The following is a 19,912-nucleotide window of genomic DNA, read 5'->3' as shown; positions in this document are numbered from 1 at the left end:
CATCTATTTGTAGTAAAGTGAAAATCTGATTCTGACAGCCACCATTTGGCCTGAATCCAGCTTGCTCTTCACCAAGCTTCACTTCCACAATCTTTCTCAACCGTTTCTCACGTATATTTGACTAAATCTTACCAGGAACACTCAGTAGAGAAATAGCCCTGCATGTAATTCTCACATGCAGTTTTATTTCCATTTTTATATATGGGTACTATGAGGACTTGACTCCAATCTCTAGAATTCGTTTCTCTGTCTAGGCATGCTGAACAATGGAGCAGAGCCTCTTTAAGATTTCGATTCTGCTTATTCTGTGCATTTCTGGTCAAATATCATCTACTCACGTTGCCTTTTCACTTTTCATGCTTTTGATGGTTTTTCTACTACAAGTATGGATATGTATTCTTGGTTGCATGTCTGTTGAGTTGTTTTACTATTGTGTTGTGATCACTGTTTGTTTCATTTAGCAATTTTTCGAAGTAATTAATTACTCAATACATCAATGATTTATTTTTCTCGAGTTTGCATGTCACTTTTATCATCTTTAATTTCCTTTTATAGCACTCTTTTCTCCATTTCTGAGCTTTTTCAGCAGCCTCCAGAATACCTTGCTACCTTCTTGATATTTATTTTCTATATTCTTTCCAAAGGCTTTCCATGACGTTTGTTTAGCTTTCTTAGATTTGTCTCTGTATTTTCTAAGAGCACAAGCTGAATTATTTGCCGGGAACTTTTGATCTGCTTTCTTCTTTTTCTTCACTGCCTCATTAACGTCCTGGGTCTACCATGGAGTTCGTAATTTTCTATCCTTGCAGACAACCACACCACATGCCTCTCTGCCTGAATCAATCAAAATGTTTTCTTCAGGGCTTACTACTGAACCTCCAAGGTTTGATTCCTGTTCTCAAACTGTTTCACTTTTTCTTCAATAATGTATGTGTATTTTGTTCTACAGTTCACATCTGAGAGCTGCTCAACTTTTATTTCTTTAAAACCTAATTTTATTGAATTATATTCAGCCAGAGCGGTTTTGTTACAATATACACTTTCAACAGTCAACTGATGAATGATTATTTTGCGAAACAGTCGTAATAACCAGTTTTTAAATAATCAGTGAATGCTGCTGAAGTATATTCTGCCAACACTATTTCAATTGGAAGTTATATTATATCAACGCCATTAAGCTATCCTTAAAATAAATCTTCCATTTATCAGATTAATATTCTGTTTACTTGAAAATTTATTTTTTAAACCCTTCTTAAATAGACACTAAGACTTCACAATTAGTTATCTAATAACTTAAAATCCATTTTGTTGCAACTCAGTACTTTTGAAGAAGTGTAGCAATACATTTATATACTATTATAAGTTTTATTAAATTTTAAATATTCTTAATGAAATATCTTAACAGTTATATTACATTTATATATGATGTACACGGTGGCCATAAGTTAACTTTCCCTCTTTGGGGGTATTTGTAGCTAAAACTAATATACAGAATGAGACAACATTTTATATTGAGACTTTCGAAGGCATGGGGAGGTGAATTCCGCGAAAAAAAAATTTAGTACCAAAATTGCCGATAGGGGTAATTTTGGCGCTGGCTGAGCCGAAAGCAGTCAGATATTTGCAGTAAACGCAGGTAAAAAGGAATATGCAAATTTTACTGTGCGCACGTGACAGCAGCGCCACGAATTCCACTTAAAAAGGGATTGGGAACGTTCAGGCAGTTATTCAAATGACTGACTGATTGAGTCATTTGAATAACAAGTAAAATAACAAGCAACCTACGTTGCTCCATCTTGCTTTACTTGTTGTTTTATCTTAAACAGTACAATGCCGTAGCGGCCCATCGGGAATTTAGAAGGCAGGCTTCATAACCTGCGTACAGGTCCTGTGTCAGCTGTAGCACTGAGAGCTATGATTAAGAAGTTTGAGGAAATTGGATCACAAGGGATTAGACCTGGCAGAGGACGGAAAGCAGTGCAAGAAGAGACAGTAATAGACGTTGATACTGCGGTGTTCGACGACACAGGGACCAGTACTGGTCCAAGCGTTCGTGCTATAGCTCGCAAACTTAATATGGCTTATGGTACAGTCTGGAAAATCTTACGGAAAATACTTCATTTCTGTTCGTATAAGTTCAGTTGTGTGCAAGCACTAACTACCGCAGATTATGATAAGCGCATGTTCTTCGCGCTAACGTTTCTTGCCCGAATGATGGTCGACAATGACTGGCCTTGGAGAATATTGTGGGGTGATGTGGCTCATTTTTACCTGAATGTGTCGATCAACACTCACAACTGCAGAATTTGGGCATCTGGACATCCCCAAGCGATCCAGCAAGTACCCCTGCATTTTCCAAAAGTAACCTTGTGTGTGTGGCTTTACAGCCGATTTCATAATAGGACCACACATTTTTGAGCGTATTATCCCTACAGGTCCTGTGATAGATTTATCGACGAATGCTGGAAAATTTTGTAGTTCCTGCATTGCAGCAAAGACAATGTTTGGACACCATAATTTTTATGCAGGATGGAGCACGACCGCACATTGAACGTTCAGTACAGCGCCTTTTACGCCAGAATTTCAGTAGTGAGAAGGTTATCAGTCAGTTCTTTCCGACCGCATGGCCGCCTCGATCCCCGGACATCACAGCATATGATGTTTGGCCGGGTTGTATTTGAAATCCATTATGTATGTTGGTGGCGTTCCCAACTTGCACGTCTTGAAAGAGAATATAAAACTTGCTGTTATGAACATCCAGTCAGACTCTTTACACTCAGCTGTAGAGCATGTCGCACACCAGATGTAATTTGTTGTACCAAGAAAGGTCAGCACAGACTGCCTCCTTGTGGTGCACCCTGGATAACGCTAAATAGTCTACAGCGACAGATGGATCCGTACTTTCCTATCAAGACTCACGGAAACAGGCTATCAGATAACCGACACAAACCTACAGAGGATTTGAGAATCAAAAATATGGTCTCACTCTTAAAAATATGCCAGTTAAACATAGTAGGGATAAATGCGATAAATGAGAAATGAGTTGGTTGGGATGGAGTGATGCCTGAGCAAAGCATTTGGCAGCTGTCTGGATGAGAAACGTAGGTATATCTGGCAACTTTCCGTCTTGGTGGAAGAGAGTATTTCTTACAAACCATGGGGCGTCGAAGATCATTCGGAGGCATTTATTTTCGAGTACTTGTAGTCTATTGATGTTGCTTGGGGGAAGTGTGGTCCACGCCGGTGAACCGTACGTTAGTGTGCGTCTGATGATTGCTTTTGTATATTCTTAGTTTGTTTTCTGATTTTGCTTCTTCGGTTGATTAAAGGGTAGAGTTGAGCTATTGCTGAGTTTACTTTGTTGCAGGCATGTGAGGTATGGGAGTTGAAGCTGAGTCGGTTATCTAGTTTTATTCCTAGGTATTTTACTTCTTTTTGCATGGGATATTAGTATTGAATATCGTGACTGCTCCATGATGGGTTGCTTTCTTCCTTGTAAATAGTATGCCCGTGCTCTTATCTGAGTTGACGTCTATTCTCCATTTTCGAAACCATTTTTCAAGATTTCTTGCTCAGTTTTTTAATCGCTGTGGGGCTAGGTGTGGTTTGAGTGATCTGGCTAGTATCGCCATATCATCTGCGTAGAAAGCCATGGTGGTTGATGGAGTGATTGGGACGTCTGAAACTTAAATGTTGAAGAGTAGCGGCGATAGAAGGGAGCCTTGCAGGACACCTGCTGTGATCCTTCTTGCAGAGGATCTGAGGCCACCCAGCTTAACTTGAAATTTTCGATCTTTCAGATAAGATTCTATGATTCTGGTGAGGTTTAGTGAGTATTTTGCAGTTATTAGTTTGTGGATAAGGCCTTTGTGCCACACGTTATCAAAGGCTTTCGCCACGTCCAGGAAGATTGCACCTGTGTGTTGTTTCCAGTTTAATCCGGTAGTTATGAATTCTATAAGTCTGTGAACATGTTGAGTTGCGCAGTGGCCTGTTCTAAATGCAAACTGTTCTTTTCGGATAAGTCTAATTTGTCCATTTCGTCTTGTAGGCGTTTCAGTATTACTTTTTCTGGATTTTTCCCAGACCTGAGAAGAGGCTGATAGGTCTGTAATTCTGGGAGAATTGAGGTGCTTTCCCTGGTTTGTGGATGAGGATTATGTCTGCCTGTTTCCAGCGAGTGGGAAAGTAGTTGAGTCTTAGCATTGCGTTGATGATAGCCACTAGATGCATAACTGTTTTGTGAGGGAGCGCTTTTATGATTTTGTTTGAAATCTGATCAGGACCTGGGGATTTTCTGTTGTTGAGGTTCTTGATGATTTGGTATATTTCTTTTGGCGTAGTATAGCTTGTGTTGTCTCGACTGGTGGGATGATGAAGTGCACGGCGTACTTGCCCGTGGATTTTTTTCAATGAAGTGCAAGTCCGCATGAGTGTAGTTTGGACGAAATTGCAGCTCCAGAGCATCTGAAAAGGCTTCTGCTTTTTCATCGTCTCGGTAGACTGTATCTTATGTCTTTTTTTCACCATGGATTGGCTGTATGCTGGGGCGGTCGCTGCGAAGAGCTTTAGTCATTTTCCATAACGAGTTGTCTTCGGTGTTTAAGAGCTAAGTTTCCTCTCACATAGCTGGTTTTTATGGACTTTGATCGCATATCGGAATAGGCTTGTTGTCCTGTTTAGCTCTTGTCTATCCTGGGGTGATAGTGTTGCATGGTAATGACACCTGATCTTGTTTTTGCTGTGGATAAGCTTTAGAATCTCTTCTGGAAGCAGGTTGGCTTTAGCGGGAGTGGTAACGGTGAAGGCTGTTGCTAGGCCAATTTGGGTTGTGCTTTCAAGATTGCTGATCGCTGTGTCTACTTCTTTGAGTGAGGAGATGGTTGGGACAGGGCCTGTGAGGTTGTAGAGAGTTGCGTTGAGCTTTTTGAAATTTGTGCAGTACGGCCTGGGAATGATTTCTGCTTCCCCGCCTAGGCTTAGCAGAACTCGGTTGTGGTTGGAGCTAAGAACATTAACAACCTGTAACTGGAATTGGTGCGAGGTGTTCTTGAAGATGACTATATCCAGTGCATCAGGTTTACCCAGCGGTCCGTAGTGTGTTGGTTCTGCAGGATCTGCTATGGTGATGTTTCTTGTCATAGCGAACACTTGTGCAGGCTCCTCCCATTGTTGTTAGAGTTTCTACTATTCCATGTAGAATGTTTAGCGTTTAGGTCTCCCGCCACTATTGTTGCTGCATTTGTGTCAAGGAGCTGAGAGAGATAGGCTAGGAATGGTTTTCCTGGAGGGTTGTAACTGAATATAGTTTTAGTCTACCTGCATTGATGGTGTGCATCTCAATTTCAGTTTCTTCCAGGTTTGTAGTCATTGTTTTCTTGATCTCATTGTATCTCATGTCTTTTTTTTTTTTTTTGATAAAGATAGCTGTGCGCTCCCCTCTAGCGTTAAGCCCCTGTCATTCCTAAGTAGTGTGTAGTATCTTAGTTTGGGATTATCACAGGGACATAGATGCGTCTCATTGATCAAGAGAATATCAATTTTGAAGTGATCTTCAAACTCTTGTAGTTCCAGAATTTTGTTATTAATACTGTTTGCATTCCAGAATGAGAACTGTATGGAAGTTATTGAGGTGGCCGGATTATCCATTAATCATTGAGAAAATGGCTTGGGTATTTTTGAGAAATCTGTTTGTATCAACCTCGTTTGGATTTGATTTACTAAAAGCTGTTAGCATTTCTCCAAAAGTGGCAGCAAGCATTTCAGCAGAGTTTTGATCGATTTGGTGTGTGAGGAAACCACTGAGGCTAAGATCTGTTACTTATAGCAGCTCACAAAGAGTTTTCTGGTGTATGGTAGTGTGTAAGCGACATCCATGTCCTGAATGTGTGTTGTTATCAGATGAAGATAAGTGACGTCATTTCTTAGTTGTAAATAAGTGACGTTATTGTTTTGAATGGAAAAGGAAGATATATTAGTGGATAACGATTCGTGCAGTGATTGGTGGGACACTTTAAACCAAACAGGAGTAGGTAGGGTGAATGGGGTAAGCGATGTCAGTGTCATGGATGTGTGTGTTATGAGATGTAGATAAGTAAATGGTTTGCATATGGCATTATGGGTGATGGATAGTGATAAGATAGAGTTTGGAATTTCACTCAGGGGGACCCAAATCTGTCAGGGGCATCGCGTGGTGTGTTTGGTTCGCGCAAAGAGTGGCGTGTTTGGTTTGCACATGCATTGTGGGTATATATTTAGAGATAAAGAGTCGTGACGTTATGTGTTTGGAAATTTCTGGAGAACATATGTCTCTGTGACATCACGTGGTGTTTTGGTTTGCCTATGAATTGTGGGTGATGTTTTAGAGATAAGATATCTTGGAATTTCCCAGGGTGACACACACACACACACATACTCACCCACACGTTTTTCTTGTCAATGGCTGAGTATGGAAATGTTTAGTTAGAGTCAAGATGGCGGCAACCTTCAGACATTTCTGAATAATTAATTATATGCTGGTGTCCCTCAACTACAAACATTTAGACAAGAAAAGTCGCTAATGTATCCATGGTGATACTCTAATGTACCCTATGATTATTCTTATGGAAAACAAAGTATTCAGTAATAGAATTGCGCTTACCAAAACATACGATCTCTGCTCATTGAAATTACAAATATCACATGCTGTGTTTAAGTTAAACAAAAAAAGATTAACTTACTTTCCAGAATGCAGGATCTTGGAACTATCAAGGTTTTCTGACTATTCCAATTTTTGATTTTTAACATATATTCACAGCACAAAACACAAAAACACAAGGTCTGAAATGCAGTTGACTCTATTTCCTTATAGGTTAGTATGCGCTTCGTTTCTTTCCTTCACTCATGGTGGCACTGTATCATTTCCGTTCACCAATTTGTTGTCCCTACCTATGAACTTTTCTGACTGGGGGGCTTGGAATTCTCCTGGTCTTAGTTGAGGGTTTGATAATACATCCCACACAACAATCCAAACTTCACCTTTTTCATGAGTCATATCTTCCCTTTGATGTTGTGCATGGTATTATCAGTTCGGAGTTTAAGTATGTGAACGAAATATATACAGATAACTCAAATATTGTCAATTGGTAGCATTAGACAATTATCTAAAAATAATTAAATACAGGATATCACTTTCTCCAGTTTTTTCCTTCTTTTCTACACCAACCTTTTTTAAGAGTTGGTTAATTTGATGGCTTAAAATATCTACAGTATCTGTGTAAAATAACGAAATTCTAACAGTTGTACTTTAACCAGGACTGTTTTTTTCCCTAGTCTGGTGAACGTATCTACAGATATAGTCACAAAATTGTCACGTTTTAGTTCATTTGTACTTTAATCGATTCCCTTATTTGCTATGGTCTCTGTTTTCAATTTCCCAACACTAGAATGTAACAGTGGTAAAGTTGTGAAATAAGTTTTGACTCGCACTCAAGTCTTGATGCAGAGTTTTTGATATGGCTCTCTCTCTCTCTCTCTATATATATATGTATATATATATATATACATTTTTTTTTCAAATTCATTAGTTATTATTCTATAATTTACTTCTTAATTTAACTGCATATTCTATCAGAATACCTGAACAAAATTAATAAATGTTGCTCAGTTTGCTCTCTCTCTCTCTCTCTCTCTCTCTCTCTCTCTCTCTCTCTCTCTATTTCTATATATATATATATATATATATATATATATATATATATATATATATATATATATATATATATATATATATATATATATATATAACACATCAAAATGACACCCAGTTGTTCATTTATAACACACCCAGTTGTTCATTTAAGTTTACACATTTTATTTTACTCCAATATTATTTACAATGTTGTATGTTTTTAAATTGATTTAATTTAATTTTTTTAAAATTTAATTTCTGAATATAACATTCAGAAATTAAATAAAGTGAAAAGTGGCTTTAATTTTAGTTCCTTACTATTATTGTAGCATTAGTGGTCATTGGATATGATTTCCCACTCTTGTGCGAAATTAAGAATGTTTACAGATAACTCAAACAATGTCAATAGGTAGCATTAGACAATTTCCTAAAATAATTAATCACAGTTTTCGCCAATTTTTTTTTTAAAAAAATTTTACAATAATTAAACAGAATTGTTAAAGTATAAAGTTATGGATTTATATATCAATTTGTAATTAGAATAACTGAGTAAAGTTTCACTATGGAAAAATGAACTCAATTGAATGAACTTAAATGAACACAATTGTTCATTTAAGTTACAAATGCATGTTTTATGCTGAAATATTAAATCAACAAATGTTAACATTCGCACTTTAATTCCAAAGTGATGAACAGATATACTGGCATGTAAGTATCACCTACAGATATAGCAAAAAATTGTCACTGTTTAATTAATTTGTACTTTATTCATTTGTATTCTTGGGAACTTATTACTTTAGTAAAATTATGGGTCACATTTTTATTTTTTTAAAAACGATACATAGATTTGTGGGCATTATTATAATCACAGAATCATTCGTTATGTTTCCAAAAGCATTTAAACGTACAGGTAACGTTTTCACATTTTGGGCAAACAATTTCATTTAAATCAAGAACAGGGCAACTATTAACCTTGTTAATGTTTTTGATTTTTCTCTTCCTTTGGCGAGCAATATTTGATATTTGCATGTTGATTCTATTATCCAATTTCTTAGTTTGTCCAGAGATAGTGAACCAATTTCCCACTTCAGCTGATGGTTATATTTTATTAACCAAGAATTCTGTTTTTTTAACTCTTTCAGCTAATTCATTCCAACTACAAGGTGATTTTGTCAATGCATATCTTACAATAATTCCATCAGAAATAAAATTTCTTTAGGAAATAAATTTGAAGTGTTATTGAAAAGAAATTGTATATCAACTATCAGTGAAAAGTAACATTACATTTTCAAAATTTGACCTTATCTACCTAATATTTATATGATATAAGTTGACATTCTTGGGTGAATTTGAAGTAGCATCAAAACATGTTTTTATAAAGCATAGATTATATAATTTTACAGTTGACAGTTGCACCAAGATCTAAGTTATTCATGTGCTCTCCTATGTCCATTTAGGTTTTCATTGTTTCAGTTATTCATCGGTAACATTTAGATTTACTGTCTTTTTTGACGTGTTCGTTGATCTCGTGAGGTGTTTTTATCCATGTCACTTTAATGATCCATGTCACTTTTATGTTGTCTTTTTTCTCATGAACAATTTAAGATAAGAATCCTTTATTTAAACATCAAATCTTAGGTTTCTTATAAGTAAAATATTTCAATATCATCACTAAGAACATGATACTTGACATTATTGCACACGAAAGAAGAAATTTATTAAACATCCCAATGACTCTGACATCGGAAAGGAGTGATGATTACGGAACAGAATATTGGAAGGAACTTTCTTTGCCAGAGATGACTTCTTTGAATGCGCATTGGATAGGAATAAGGTTCTCTTTGTCTTTTTCTGCTAACGCGTAGATATTTTCCCCATTGTAGTCATATGAAACCAGCTCCAAAGAAACTGGGTGGTTAATACTTTTTCTGGCACTTTTCTAAGGATTCGAACACAGGTCTTTACAAGATATTAGTCACTCGAATACATAGAGGGGTAATTGGGATATTTCTTCGTTTAACATGAATACACAAAAAGTCGTTCGTTAAAAGATATGTATAAAAATGTAGAATAAATTTAAGAGTAAAAAAAATAAATTGAACACTTGAACAATCATAATCAGAACAATTTTTTTTTCATGGGATTACACTTTCCACAACTCCATTTCGATATTTTCTTTCTTCTGGTTATGTGGAAATTATATCGATTTCACAGAATCAGCTGACACGCCCACAAGTTAATTCGAAATATCTTCTGATTTGAGGTTTCCTCTTCTAAATCGTCTACACCAAGCAATTGCTATTAAAATCGGTGTTTCTATGAAGTCGAGCATCTCAACCAAAGACACTCCCATCCATATTCCAATGTAGCCTCCGATAATACTCAGCAACTGTACTGGCTAAAAAGATAAACAAACAGAAGTTAAATTAATGGATTACAACAGTGAATCTTTAAATATTAAACACCATTAGAAATAAAGCATAATGTGGAAATAAGGAAAACATTCACCTCCCATACAAATTTTAAGTATTTGTTTGATACCTTCGTTCATCATAAATTTATTATAAATAACTGATAATAACAAATAATTCTCTTAAAAATCAAAAGTGGTAAAAACATTGGTCCTCTGATAACTTCGGAATTCATGAATCCATTATTGATGGTTAAATGGTACAATTTCCATCCACGAAGGTAATTTCTTAAAGCAACTTTTGAACAGAAGTAAAAGAGAAATATTATAAAATATTCTTCTCATTGAAACAGAACAGAAACGGAGGAAACGATTCAAATTTACGTTTCTTTGATCGTTGTCACTTTTTAAGCACTATATCACTGGAATCATAATCTTTTGACGCTATTAAATTAACAAGATTAATTTAAACAAATAAACTGCCATACGGTGAATTTTAATAGATTATTTGAGAAATATTAAGAAATTTAGCTTTAACTTTTAGGTTTTCTCTTTATTAAGTAGTATAAAATGCATATTAAAAAGGCTTCATCTGAGCCGCTTCGCATTTCCTGATGGTGGCATACAACCATCAGAAAATGTTCGAATCAACATTCGTACATTTACTTCGTGCAACTACTTGAAATTCTGTATTCCTTTTATCAATAATTAGTTTACGAGTCACATTTGTACACGTTTTGAAAAAGTTTATAATCATCGTTATTCTACATTCGCAATTGTAAATCAGTTTGTGGTGGAGGTCAGTTCCCTTTGTATCAAATTAACCGTGACCAGAGAATGTGAGACTATCAATCATAATACGCAAATTTTATCTTCTCACGCTTAACACAAGAAATAATTGCAGATCTACGAATTATAATTATGAATATCAAAAAGGGAAAAAAGATTACTTGAACATAACTGCACAAATTATTATCTTGCTTGCCGTGAATTGAATCAACAATACTTATTAAGCACACAATTTAATATTGTAAAGTTGAATTCAGTATTTCATTTTATTCGTAATTTTTCTAAATTCCTGCGAGAATTTTAAAATCTGTCCAAAATACTAAAAAGTATATTTTTCAATTATCGAAATGAAATCCAAATGTCCAAAAATTATACAGTGAAAATCCAAGCATGAATAAGAAACATGCACATTTCCTTCTAACGGATGGGAGTGTTTGTAATTTTATAATTTAATGATGAGTATATATAAGAAAAGTGAAAGCAGTAACAAAATTTTACGTGAATTTCAACAGGTGTTGACAATTAAAATTAACATAAAATAGCAAAGAAACTTTAACTAGTCTATTAAATGCTGTATCGTTTTTAGTCTTCATGCATGTTTAAAAGTACTCTTACCTGATATTTTGGAGTATAGGAATGTTCCATCACATTTCGGTTGATATGAAATCTAAATTTTACGCACTCATTACACTGAAATTTTAAAAACATGTCCATTTAGCCATGCAGAAAAATAATAAATTAACATTGAATAACATAATTAATATATTGAATATGTTTACTGCGCTTCTAATTTGAAGATCCAACCTCTTCACTCTGAAGTGAAATAATGAAGAAAGCCAAATGCCATTACAAAATGCTTTAAGACTGAAAGTCGCTCTGCTTAAATACGATTGTATGTGGTATATTATGAAATTAAAGTATTTAACATGACATGTCCTGAGGAACAAAACAAAAAAACAAAAGAAAGTTTAGAAAGAGCTGTTTTTGTTTCTTTTTTAAGTATTCCCTTCGGCTCTGAACCACTCATACATCTACCGATTTGGCTAAACACTCGTACGTAATCAAAAGGTGTTTTGCCATTACTTAATGCCCCCTGCGAACTTCGGATCAAATGGAAGGTGGTAAGAATGGTAAACCAAATGAAAATACCGCATATATCGAAGAGATTTCTACCAGAAATCCGTTGACTATTTTTTGTTCATCCGAAAGAGCATCATTCTCCATAAAGAAATCTTGTATGTAAAAAATAAAGCTAAGAAAAGAAAAGATTCTATAATTAGAAGAATCGACAATTGGATTGACGTTAATTGTTTCGAGCATAAAAATATAAATTACCTTCAGGAATACGAAACAATAGTAAGAATAATACATCCAATAATGTAAAATTACTAAGCTTCTTCGGTTCAGCAAAATTTCACATTTAACATTTGAAATGTCTCTTTCTTTCTTTCTTATTTTTTGATAAACTATTTCAGGCAGATATTTCAATTTCACATTTTTGTTTCCTAAACACTGCTATTTCTACCAATACTCTATGACTACTATCATTACTGCTGCTACTAATAATAATGATACCTATGAGGATTTAGGCGTTTTCCAGCATCACAAATCAGAGGAAACTCTGTTCGATGAGTGCCCTGATATGTTGTTTTTCTTATCCTGGATGACTTATAATTAAGAGCTTCTATAGATTGACATTCAGTCTAATTTCGTTTATCATGCTTCATCCAGTTGCATTTATATTTCTTTATTTCTCACTCATTAGTTTCTTGTTTACTTCTTTAAACATTTTTGCAATTGAATATTGATTTAGCGTTTTTATGTTGCTGTTTCGTTAGATTATTGCATATCTTCGTTTGATTGTCCAAATTTCACTTCCCTACCCTGGCCAAGGTAGTGTATTTATAAACTTTTTGTTGAATCCTCTTATTTCCCAGGTTGTGTTTAAGCAGAGAATCTATTAAATCTCTCATCCTTAGTACAGTTTTCATGCTTAGGTCCTTTTCATCTTCATGTGAAATCATGCACCTGAACTATGTAAAAGTATTAATTTATTTTAATATTTTGTTATTTATTTTTTGTACAGTTTGGATTTGTTTTCCTTTTTAGATTATCATATCGTAATCTCGACTATTTCTTTTAGAATAACAACAGCTTTCTGAAAGATTATCTCCAGAATCTGAAATTCCTGATAATAGCCAAGAAAAGAATATATATATATATATAAATTGGCATTTAAATTTGATGTTTTTTTTACTCCGTTTTGTTTTGATATCATTGAAATATGTTAAAACGAACTTTGCATAGGGCATTCCTGATACATCTTGCTTAATTTCTCTTGCAGAGAAAAGTGACCTAATCTGAACTATCAGAACTGTCAGATTTGTAAATGGAATTACTTTCTTCTGGTCTAATTAAACAGCGCTGTAAAGGAATTAATTCATTCCCTTTTGTTAAAATATGTCATTTTTTTATTTCAGTTCAAATCTTATTAAATCCTGTTGGCTGCGCCATTGTAAAAAATATGTTAATTTTATTAATTATCTTATATTAATTCCTGTTAAATCTTATTATTAAATCTTGTATTATTTTATGTTATTAAATCCTTTTCTGCGGCTTTGTAAAATCTACTATGTTATTATCTTATTTACTTCAAAACTTATCTTTATTTTATTCTTTCTTAACTTTAATCTTATTAAATTTATCTTTAACTCTTTAGCTTTATTCTTAACTTTACTTTAATCTAAACAGTCGTAATTTCAAGCTTACAATCCGTTGCTTGATTTAATCCCTTAACTCACAATCCTTGCACTCAACTTATTTCACTTGTCTCAGGGCCACAAATATTATTGTTCTCATGTGCAAAACTTTCAGCTCAAGTGGAATGCCTCAGGTTGGAGTCGATCTCTTTATCTGACAACTGTTGCTTTACTAAATTGAATTTTGGAAAATTTATTTTATTTCTAGCTGCACTACCAAAATTTGTGGATAGGAGATGATTATCCTTTCAAAGTAAAAACACTCAGTTAATCACGGAACCTTACTCTCTTGTTTATAATTAAATCCAGCAATATAAAACTTCTTTTCTACACTCGTGGCTATTTAAGTACACACAGATTCGAAATTAATGAGCAGTGCATTGGTAACAGGAATCAGGCAAATTATTTAAACAAGAAAACAGTTTATTCATTATTTGTTACACCATGATAACTGAAATTTTTACATTCTTAAGTTAACATTTGTCATACTTACAGCAAACTCACATAAACAAATGCAGGCTTAGCTGATAGCAACACAATTAAGCACTATTAAATGATATTTAATAGTGCTAAGGTTTTTCTCACATATAACTGAACAAGACAATTCATAGGTGAGCCCCAAGTATCATAACAAACAAAACACAAAACCTTATACAAAACCTTAACAAATACAAATCACTGTCACAATTTTTGTCTCTAGCTAAAACAACAGAAAGATCTTACTTTGATACAGTTGTCTGGTCTTCTCTGATTGATTTCTTGAAATCACTTCCTTCTATTATCTTTCAGCCTTAGCAACTCACACAGGTACCTTCTCCGGGATTTGTGAGATCTCCTCTTACTATTAGCGAACGTCAGGAATTTTGCGGCATGAAAATCCGTTATCTACTTTCTTCTAAGAACAACTTAAATTAGTTGTTTCGTAATTCTGGCATCTAATAGCTGGAATACAGGTCCCATTGGCGATTACGGATCATCTTCCACGATGTTTAACAAAACTCTGTTGCCATAACGTACTGTTACACCCTGATAACTTAAGAATGTAAAAATTTCAGTTATCATGGTGTAACAAGAAGAAAGAAAAAGATAAAAATCCTGTATAAGTAGCTACTACATAAAATTTAAAGAAAGAAAAATATGCTTGCATCCAAGTGAAAATTTTAGCTGAAATTGTTTGTTTAACTAAATAATAAAAAAGGGAATTTATTACAGTTGAGATAAAAAAAATTAGATTATGTATAACAAAGAAGATTAGTCATAAGAATTTGTACGTGAGAGGCTAGAGATTAAAATATTCAAGTAAATTCTTAGAAAATTTTGGAAAGGGGATTAATTTTGGAAATATGACATAGAGGCTAGCATAAACAAAAGATGATCGCTCAAGGTCAATTCCCGAAATGAGACGTCGTCACGTATCAGTCGCGTGCACGCGGATTGCAGCATATTTGGCAGAAAAACGCCACTCTAATTGGTGAGTGAAATCCATTCTAGTAAGGAGGGAAGAAAAGAAATTGAAGAAGGTGCCGTTAGGGACACTCGTATAAAAGGGTTAGGAACCCCCCCCACAAACACACACGAGGCTTTTTGATTCCTCTAAAGTTTCGTATAGGTTTTCACGGGTCTTCCTGAGTGACGGCTTAGGAGTTATCTCTGTCCGACACAACAAGGAAACAAAGTGCACGAGATTTCGATTCCGTGTTCCTATTGCAAGAAACGAGGATCGCCGTGTAGTTAAAAGAAGGAAGATATTGTCTATGTGTTTTAACATCCAGTATTCGTAACGAGAGAAAGAAATCCGTAAAGAAGTCAGTGCCCACGTGGTGAGTTTCACAGCCGTAAAAATAGATGATCCTATGTGTGTCCGTAATTCAAGCACGAAAAGTAAAGATCGTGAGAGTCCTGTTTAATGCCAAAAGAACTTAGGAGTGATAGCTCATAGAAGAGTTCGTTCTAGAAAGGTACAAAAGGGAAAAAGGAAGAAACTAATGTAGAAGACCCAAGTCAAAAGCTAGGACTTTAGTACATGTCAGATTAGAATGAAAGTAAGCTTGATAATATTATTTAATAAGTATTCGTGAGCCCAGGAATTTATGCATGTGTTTTGTATTTGTATATGAGAGTCTTAAAGGTCAAAGATATGTGTTAGCAAGCGAAAGGATAGTTTAACCTATATTGTTATAGTAAGTAGATAGAGTAATCTGATAATATATGTCTCCACGGTAATACTGTATTATAGAGAATTGAGACTAGCGTAGGGTTAACTAAAGTGTTAATTAGTTCTGGGATTATATACAGTTTGTTGTAAGCATAGAATCTGTTATGGCGGCATGATCGCAAATCCCATGTAGGATCTTAGCTTAATTCTTGTATGTTGTTGATGTTAATTTGTATTTTATTTTTCTTAGTATTGAATTGACTCTATATAATAGAAAAATGAATTGTACCATGCTTAACAATTTAATAAACTTTTGTTCATTGAAATTACAGTAGTCTGAAATTGCTGCCCAATGCACCACTTGAAAAACATACGAACCTAATCATGTGGGGGGAAATAATTTGTTAAGTTACGAGATAAGGATCACGACTGCATATTAGTTTTACACTCAGATATATTTTGGTAATTGCTCCTTGTTTATGAATTATATATCTTAAACTAAATGTCCTAAAACGCGTAGTATAATATAAATATTAGGGACACTAAGGGGAGGAAAAGCTTGAGTATTTGTATTTGGGTGATATCTCGTACATAGATAAGTATTGGATAAAGATAAATAGAGATTCACTGGTAAAGATAAATGAAAGTATAAAAATCGTAGATAGGGACACAACAATACATCGTACCTCGGTAACTCCTCAACCCTCGCTGACATTGTCACCATCTGGAACACGTAACTCTCTCTCGTTGGAACTCCTCTTGATCTCGCTGACTAAACACCAACGCCCTCTTGCCGTATCAACCCCCGTTTTATTTGGCCCCGATGAACATGGGATCTGCTACGTTTTTTCCTTGGATCTTCCGTAGATCTGCATCTGCCACCTTTTTCCATTGTTGCATTAAGGCGGGAAACCCACGTGCACGGTTGACCTTCGTTATTGTAGTTGCCCTAGGTCATAAGTTAATACGATAATCCATCTGGAAATATCATTGTTTGGAACCTTCTTTAGACACAAATTAATTCATCTTTAACCTTCCTTGTTCTTTTACAAAACTTTTGGGAGGTCACATTATTTAGTAATTCGTAAATTTTATTTCCTTATTATTAAATATAACAAATTTTGTTAATTAATTACAAGTATTTCGAATGGAATTTTGTTTGCCAGTAAAATCGGTATAAAAGTATACCGATTTTACCGAGTTATAAAAATACTTCTATAGACGATTTTACACTTTCTCTTATTTCATCCAAGAGTTGGATTAGGTGAAGGTGCTATAGAACAATGGCAATTGGAACACAGCCTATACTAAAAGTCAGTCCGTGCTATCAACTAATCAAGGCTTTCAAGAAGAAGAAGAAGAAGAGAGAGAGAGAGAGTCTGCTGAAGGCAAGCCATATCTTGCAGCTTCAATCGTAAGAGTTATAATTTGTGTGAAACAGCATGAGTTCTCTGATCCTGAGTTTCCTGAAGAAAAATCCTGCTGGACATACCATAGATCGACTCTAGACAGAAAGGCTGAAGAAAACGTTTGAAAAAACCTCCGCTATTTGGCGAGTGGAATCGAAACAATAAGGGTATTACACCTGGCAGTCTGCACTACAGAATTAGTGCCATTTTTACATGCTTATACAGGTCGTTGGTGTTAAATGATATCATTGAAATCTATTTTAAAAATAAACAAAAATGTATTTAAGGTTATATATTTTAACCATAATAAATGAAAAGAATATAAAAGAAAAAATGTTAGAATAATGTTTTAGTAGAATGCTTCCTACTTAAACATTCGATATAATATTATACTTACAGGATCAAAATAAGAATCCACTATTTGAAAGCGAAACTTGATGGTCCTGAAATGCGGAGAATCTAAATTATACTGAAAAGTCTATGCATGCATGTACATACAGTTATATAAACATACAATAATACCCCAGTTAACGAGCTTCGCTTTACGATGATCCCCTCGTACGACGACTATCCGTTATGACCACGCCCATTTATAACACACTCGTATGACATTATGACGGTTTTAGCTACATGATGCTCTGGTGAAAAACCCATGCGCAACCAGTTTGTTTATGATGTTGCCCGCATCATCTCTCTCTCTCTCTCTCTCTCTCTCTCTCTCTCTCTCTCTCTATTCTCCCTCCCATGTGTGTGTGTGTGTGTGTGTGTGTGTGTGTGTGTGTGTGTGTGTGTGTGTGTGTGTGTGTGTGTGTGTGTGTGTGTGTGTGTGTGTGTGTGTTAGTGTCGGTGTTTCGTTGTGAATAATAAATTTTATTTTATTTTAAATTACTGCTAGAAACCTTTCTGTGTACCTTTTTTAGTCTGGGATATTTGATATGATGTCTGCTTGCACGTATCTATACTGTAATGTTCCTCTGATGATACCAATTTAAAAGTCCTCAAATATATTGTTTGATAAGGGAATAATTGAAGTAATAATGGAATATGTTAATTACTATATCTAAGACGTTGCCGTTTCCTTAAAATTAAAAAAAAAATGAGTATGAGTAAAAGTACAAGTTTTAACATTATAATATATAAAAAAGGAAATTGAAACAATGCTTAAAACCATCATAAAAAATTCGTTTGTTTTAGAGAAAATTTCGGAAAGAATGAAAGTTATAATCTGCATGAGATAAGAATATATATAAAGTACAAAATCAGAAACTTGTACCTACTCACACGCAGGACTGCATCTCTTATCACAAATCCCCAAATACTCGAATTTTTGAGCGCAAATTTCAGTGGCTGAAAAAAAAAAGAAAAGAAAAGAAATCGGAGAAAAGAATATTTATAAGATAAAGAAAAAGGTTTTTACAAAAATAATAGTTCCTATCAAAAATTAATGCACACTATTCTAATTACATCAAGATATACGCAATTAGCCAATATTCAAATTACCTGGCATCTGAAAGAAATCAGTGGTTCACTCAACTCCATTTATATCTCGCTTGCCGAAAGAATTCTTGCGCTTCATATGAAATATTACCCGATGTTAACCTGGAATAATTTCAAATTTACACTTCCAAACGTGTTGAGGAAACACGTGCTTAAATAATCGTGGAATTCCATACAACAGTTTACCTAAGTTTCGATCAATAAGTCCTATACTACTGCCAAACGGAAGCCAAAACTCTTCAAGTTAGATATCACTTCTTAATATCTGGATAGCAGCCTTCCATGAAGTTTCAGAGAAATCCTGCGATATTGGCCGAAGTAACAAAACTTAGACAAAGAAGAAATGGAAATCGATCTGGTGGAACGAGAACGACTTTAATATAGAAGGGTTGCATAATTTTTGACAAAAGTATGCCATTCCAACAATTAGATTGAAGGCGACAGTGTAATCAGATTGCGTGAAGGATTAGATCCGAGCAGCGTTTCTGATGGTATAATGATTGTCCCATCCCACTTTGTTATGCGAACATTTTATGCAATGATAAAATTTTACAGTGTGATAACCGCCAATATAAATAACAAAGCAATGATTGCCAAATCATAGACATTGAAGAGGTTTAATCAAAACTGCGGGGATCAGGAGAGAGAGAGAGAGAGAGAGAGAGAGAGAGAGAGAGAGAGAGAGAGAGAGAGAGAGAGAGAGAGAGAGAGAGAGGAGTGACGATGTAAGTCTGCTTAACCTCTACAGTATAATCAGTTTCAGGTGAGATTCATTGAAACGTAGAATTAAAACGGCCTTCTTCGTTAGTGGAACTTAATATTGTTTTAAAGGAAATATGAAGTGAAATTGCTACCAAATTTCTTTAGAAATTAGGGGATTATCATACCCGATTAACGGAAACAATTAAGCACTACTAAGATAGCAGAATATATTTATGCATGGACGTAGAATTCACTGAGGAGGAATGCAGCACAGTCATTTTTAAACAGTGGACAGCAGTTGCTGAATTAATCTTAAAAGTGCAGATATTGAGAAAGACTTTTGGATTTGTTTATTCGCGGGAGCTTTTCCAAAGCAGAATGCATTTGGGCACGTTAACAATAGGATATTGCATTTCTTATTAACATAAGAGGAAAAAAGCATTAGTAATCACAAAATGCTCTTCACCCAGGTTTACTGATCTGTTGCCTTCAATAATAGTATCAACATTTATAAGTAGCCTA

The 19,912-nt window shown here is 34.7% G+C and overlaps 1 protein-coding gene across 1 annotated transcript in view; it reads right to left on the bottom strand.

The window, feature by feature from the left end:
- Positions 1-9,422: 9,422 nt before the first annotated feature.
- LOC150105877 (uncharacterized) overlaps positions 9,423-19,912 on the bottom strand; it is a 49,525-nt gene continuing 39,035 nt past the window's right edge. Inside the window, exons 5-8 of the mRNA XM_090393646.1 lie at positions 18,469-18,538; positions 17,589-17,634; positions 11,484-11,558; positions 9,423-10,067 (exon numbers count right to left, since the gene is read on the bottom strand). Of these exons, the coding sequence (XP_090249772.1) occupies positions 9,906-10,067; positions 11,484-11,558; positions 17,589-17,634; positions 18,469-18,538 (353 nt within the window). The 3' untranslated portion in view covers positions 9,423-9,905. The remainder of the gene's footprint in view (positions 10,068-11,483; positions 11,559-17,588; positions 17,635-18,468; positions 18,539-19,912) is intronic.

Source organism: Typopeltis vanoorti, chromosome 6 (assembly GCF_054136105.1).
Source record: "Typopeltis vanoorti isolate ZY-2024b chromosome 6, IOZ_Tvanoo_1.0, whole genome shotgun sequence".
Lineage (NCBI taxonomy): Eukaryota > Metazoa > Arthropoda > Arachnida > Uropygi > Thelyphonidae > Typopeltis > Typopeltis vanoorti.
Note: the sequence above shows the minus strand (reverse complement) of the source record. Positions and strands in the feature narration are given on the sequence as shown.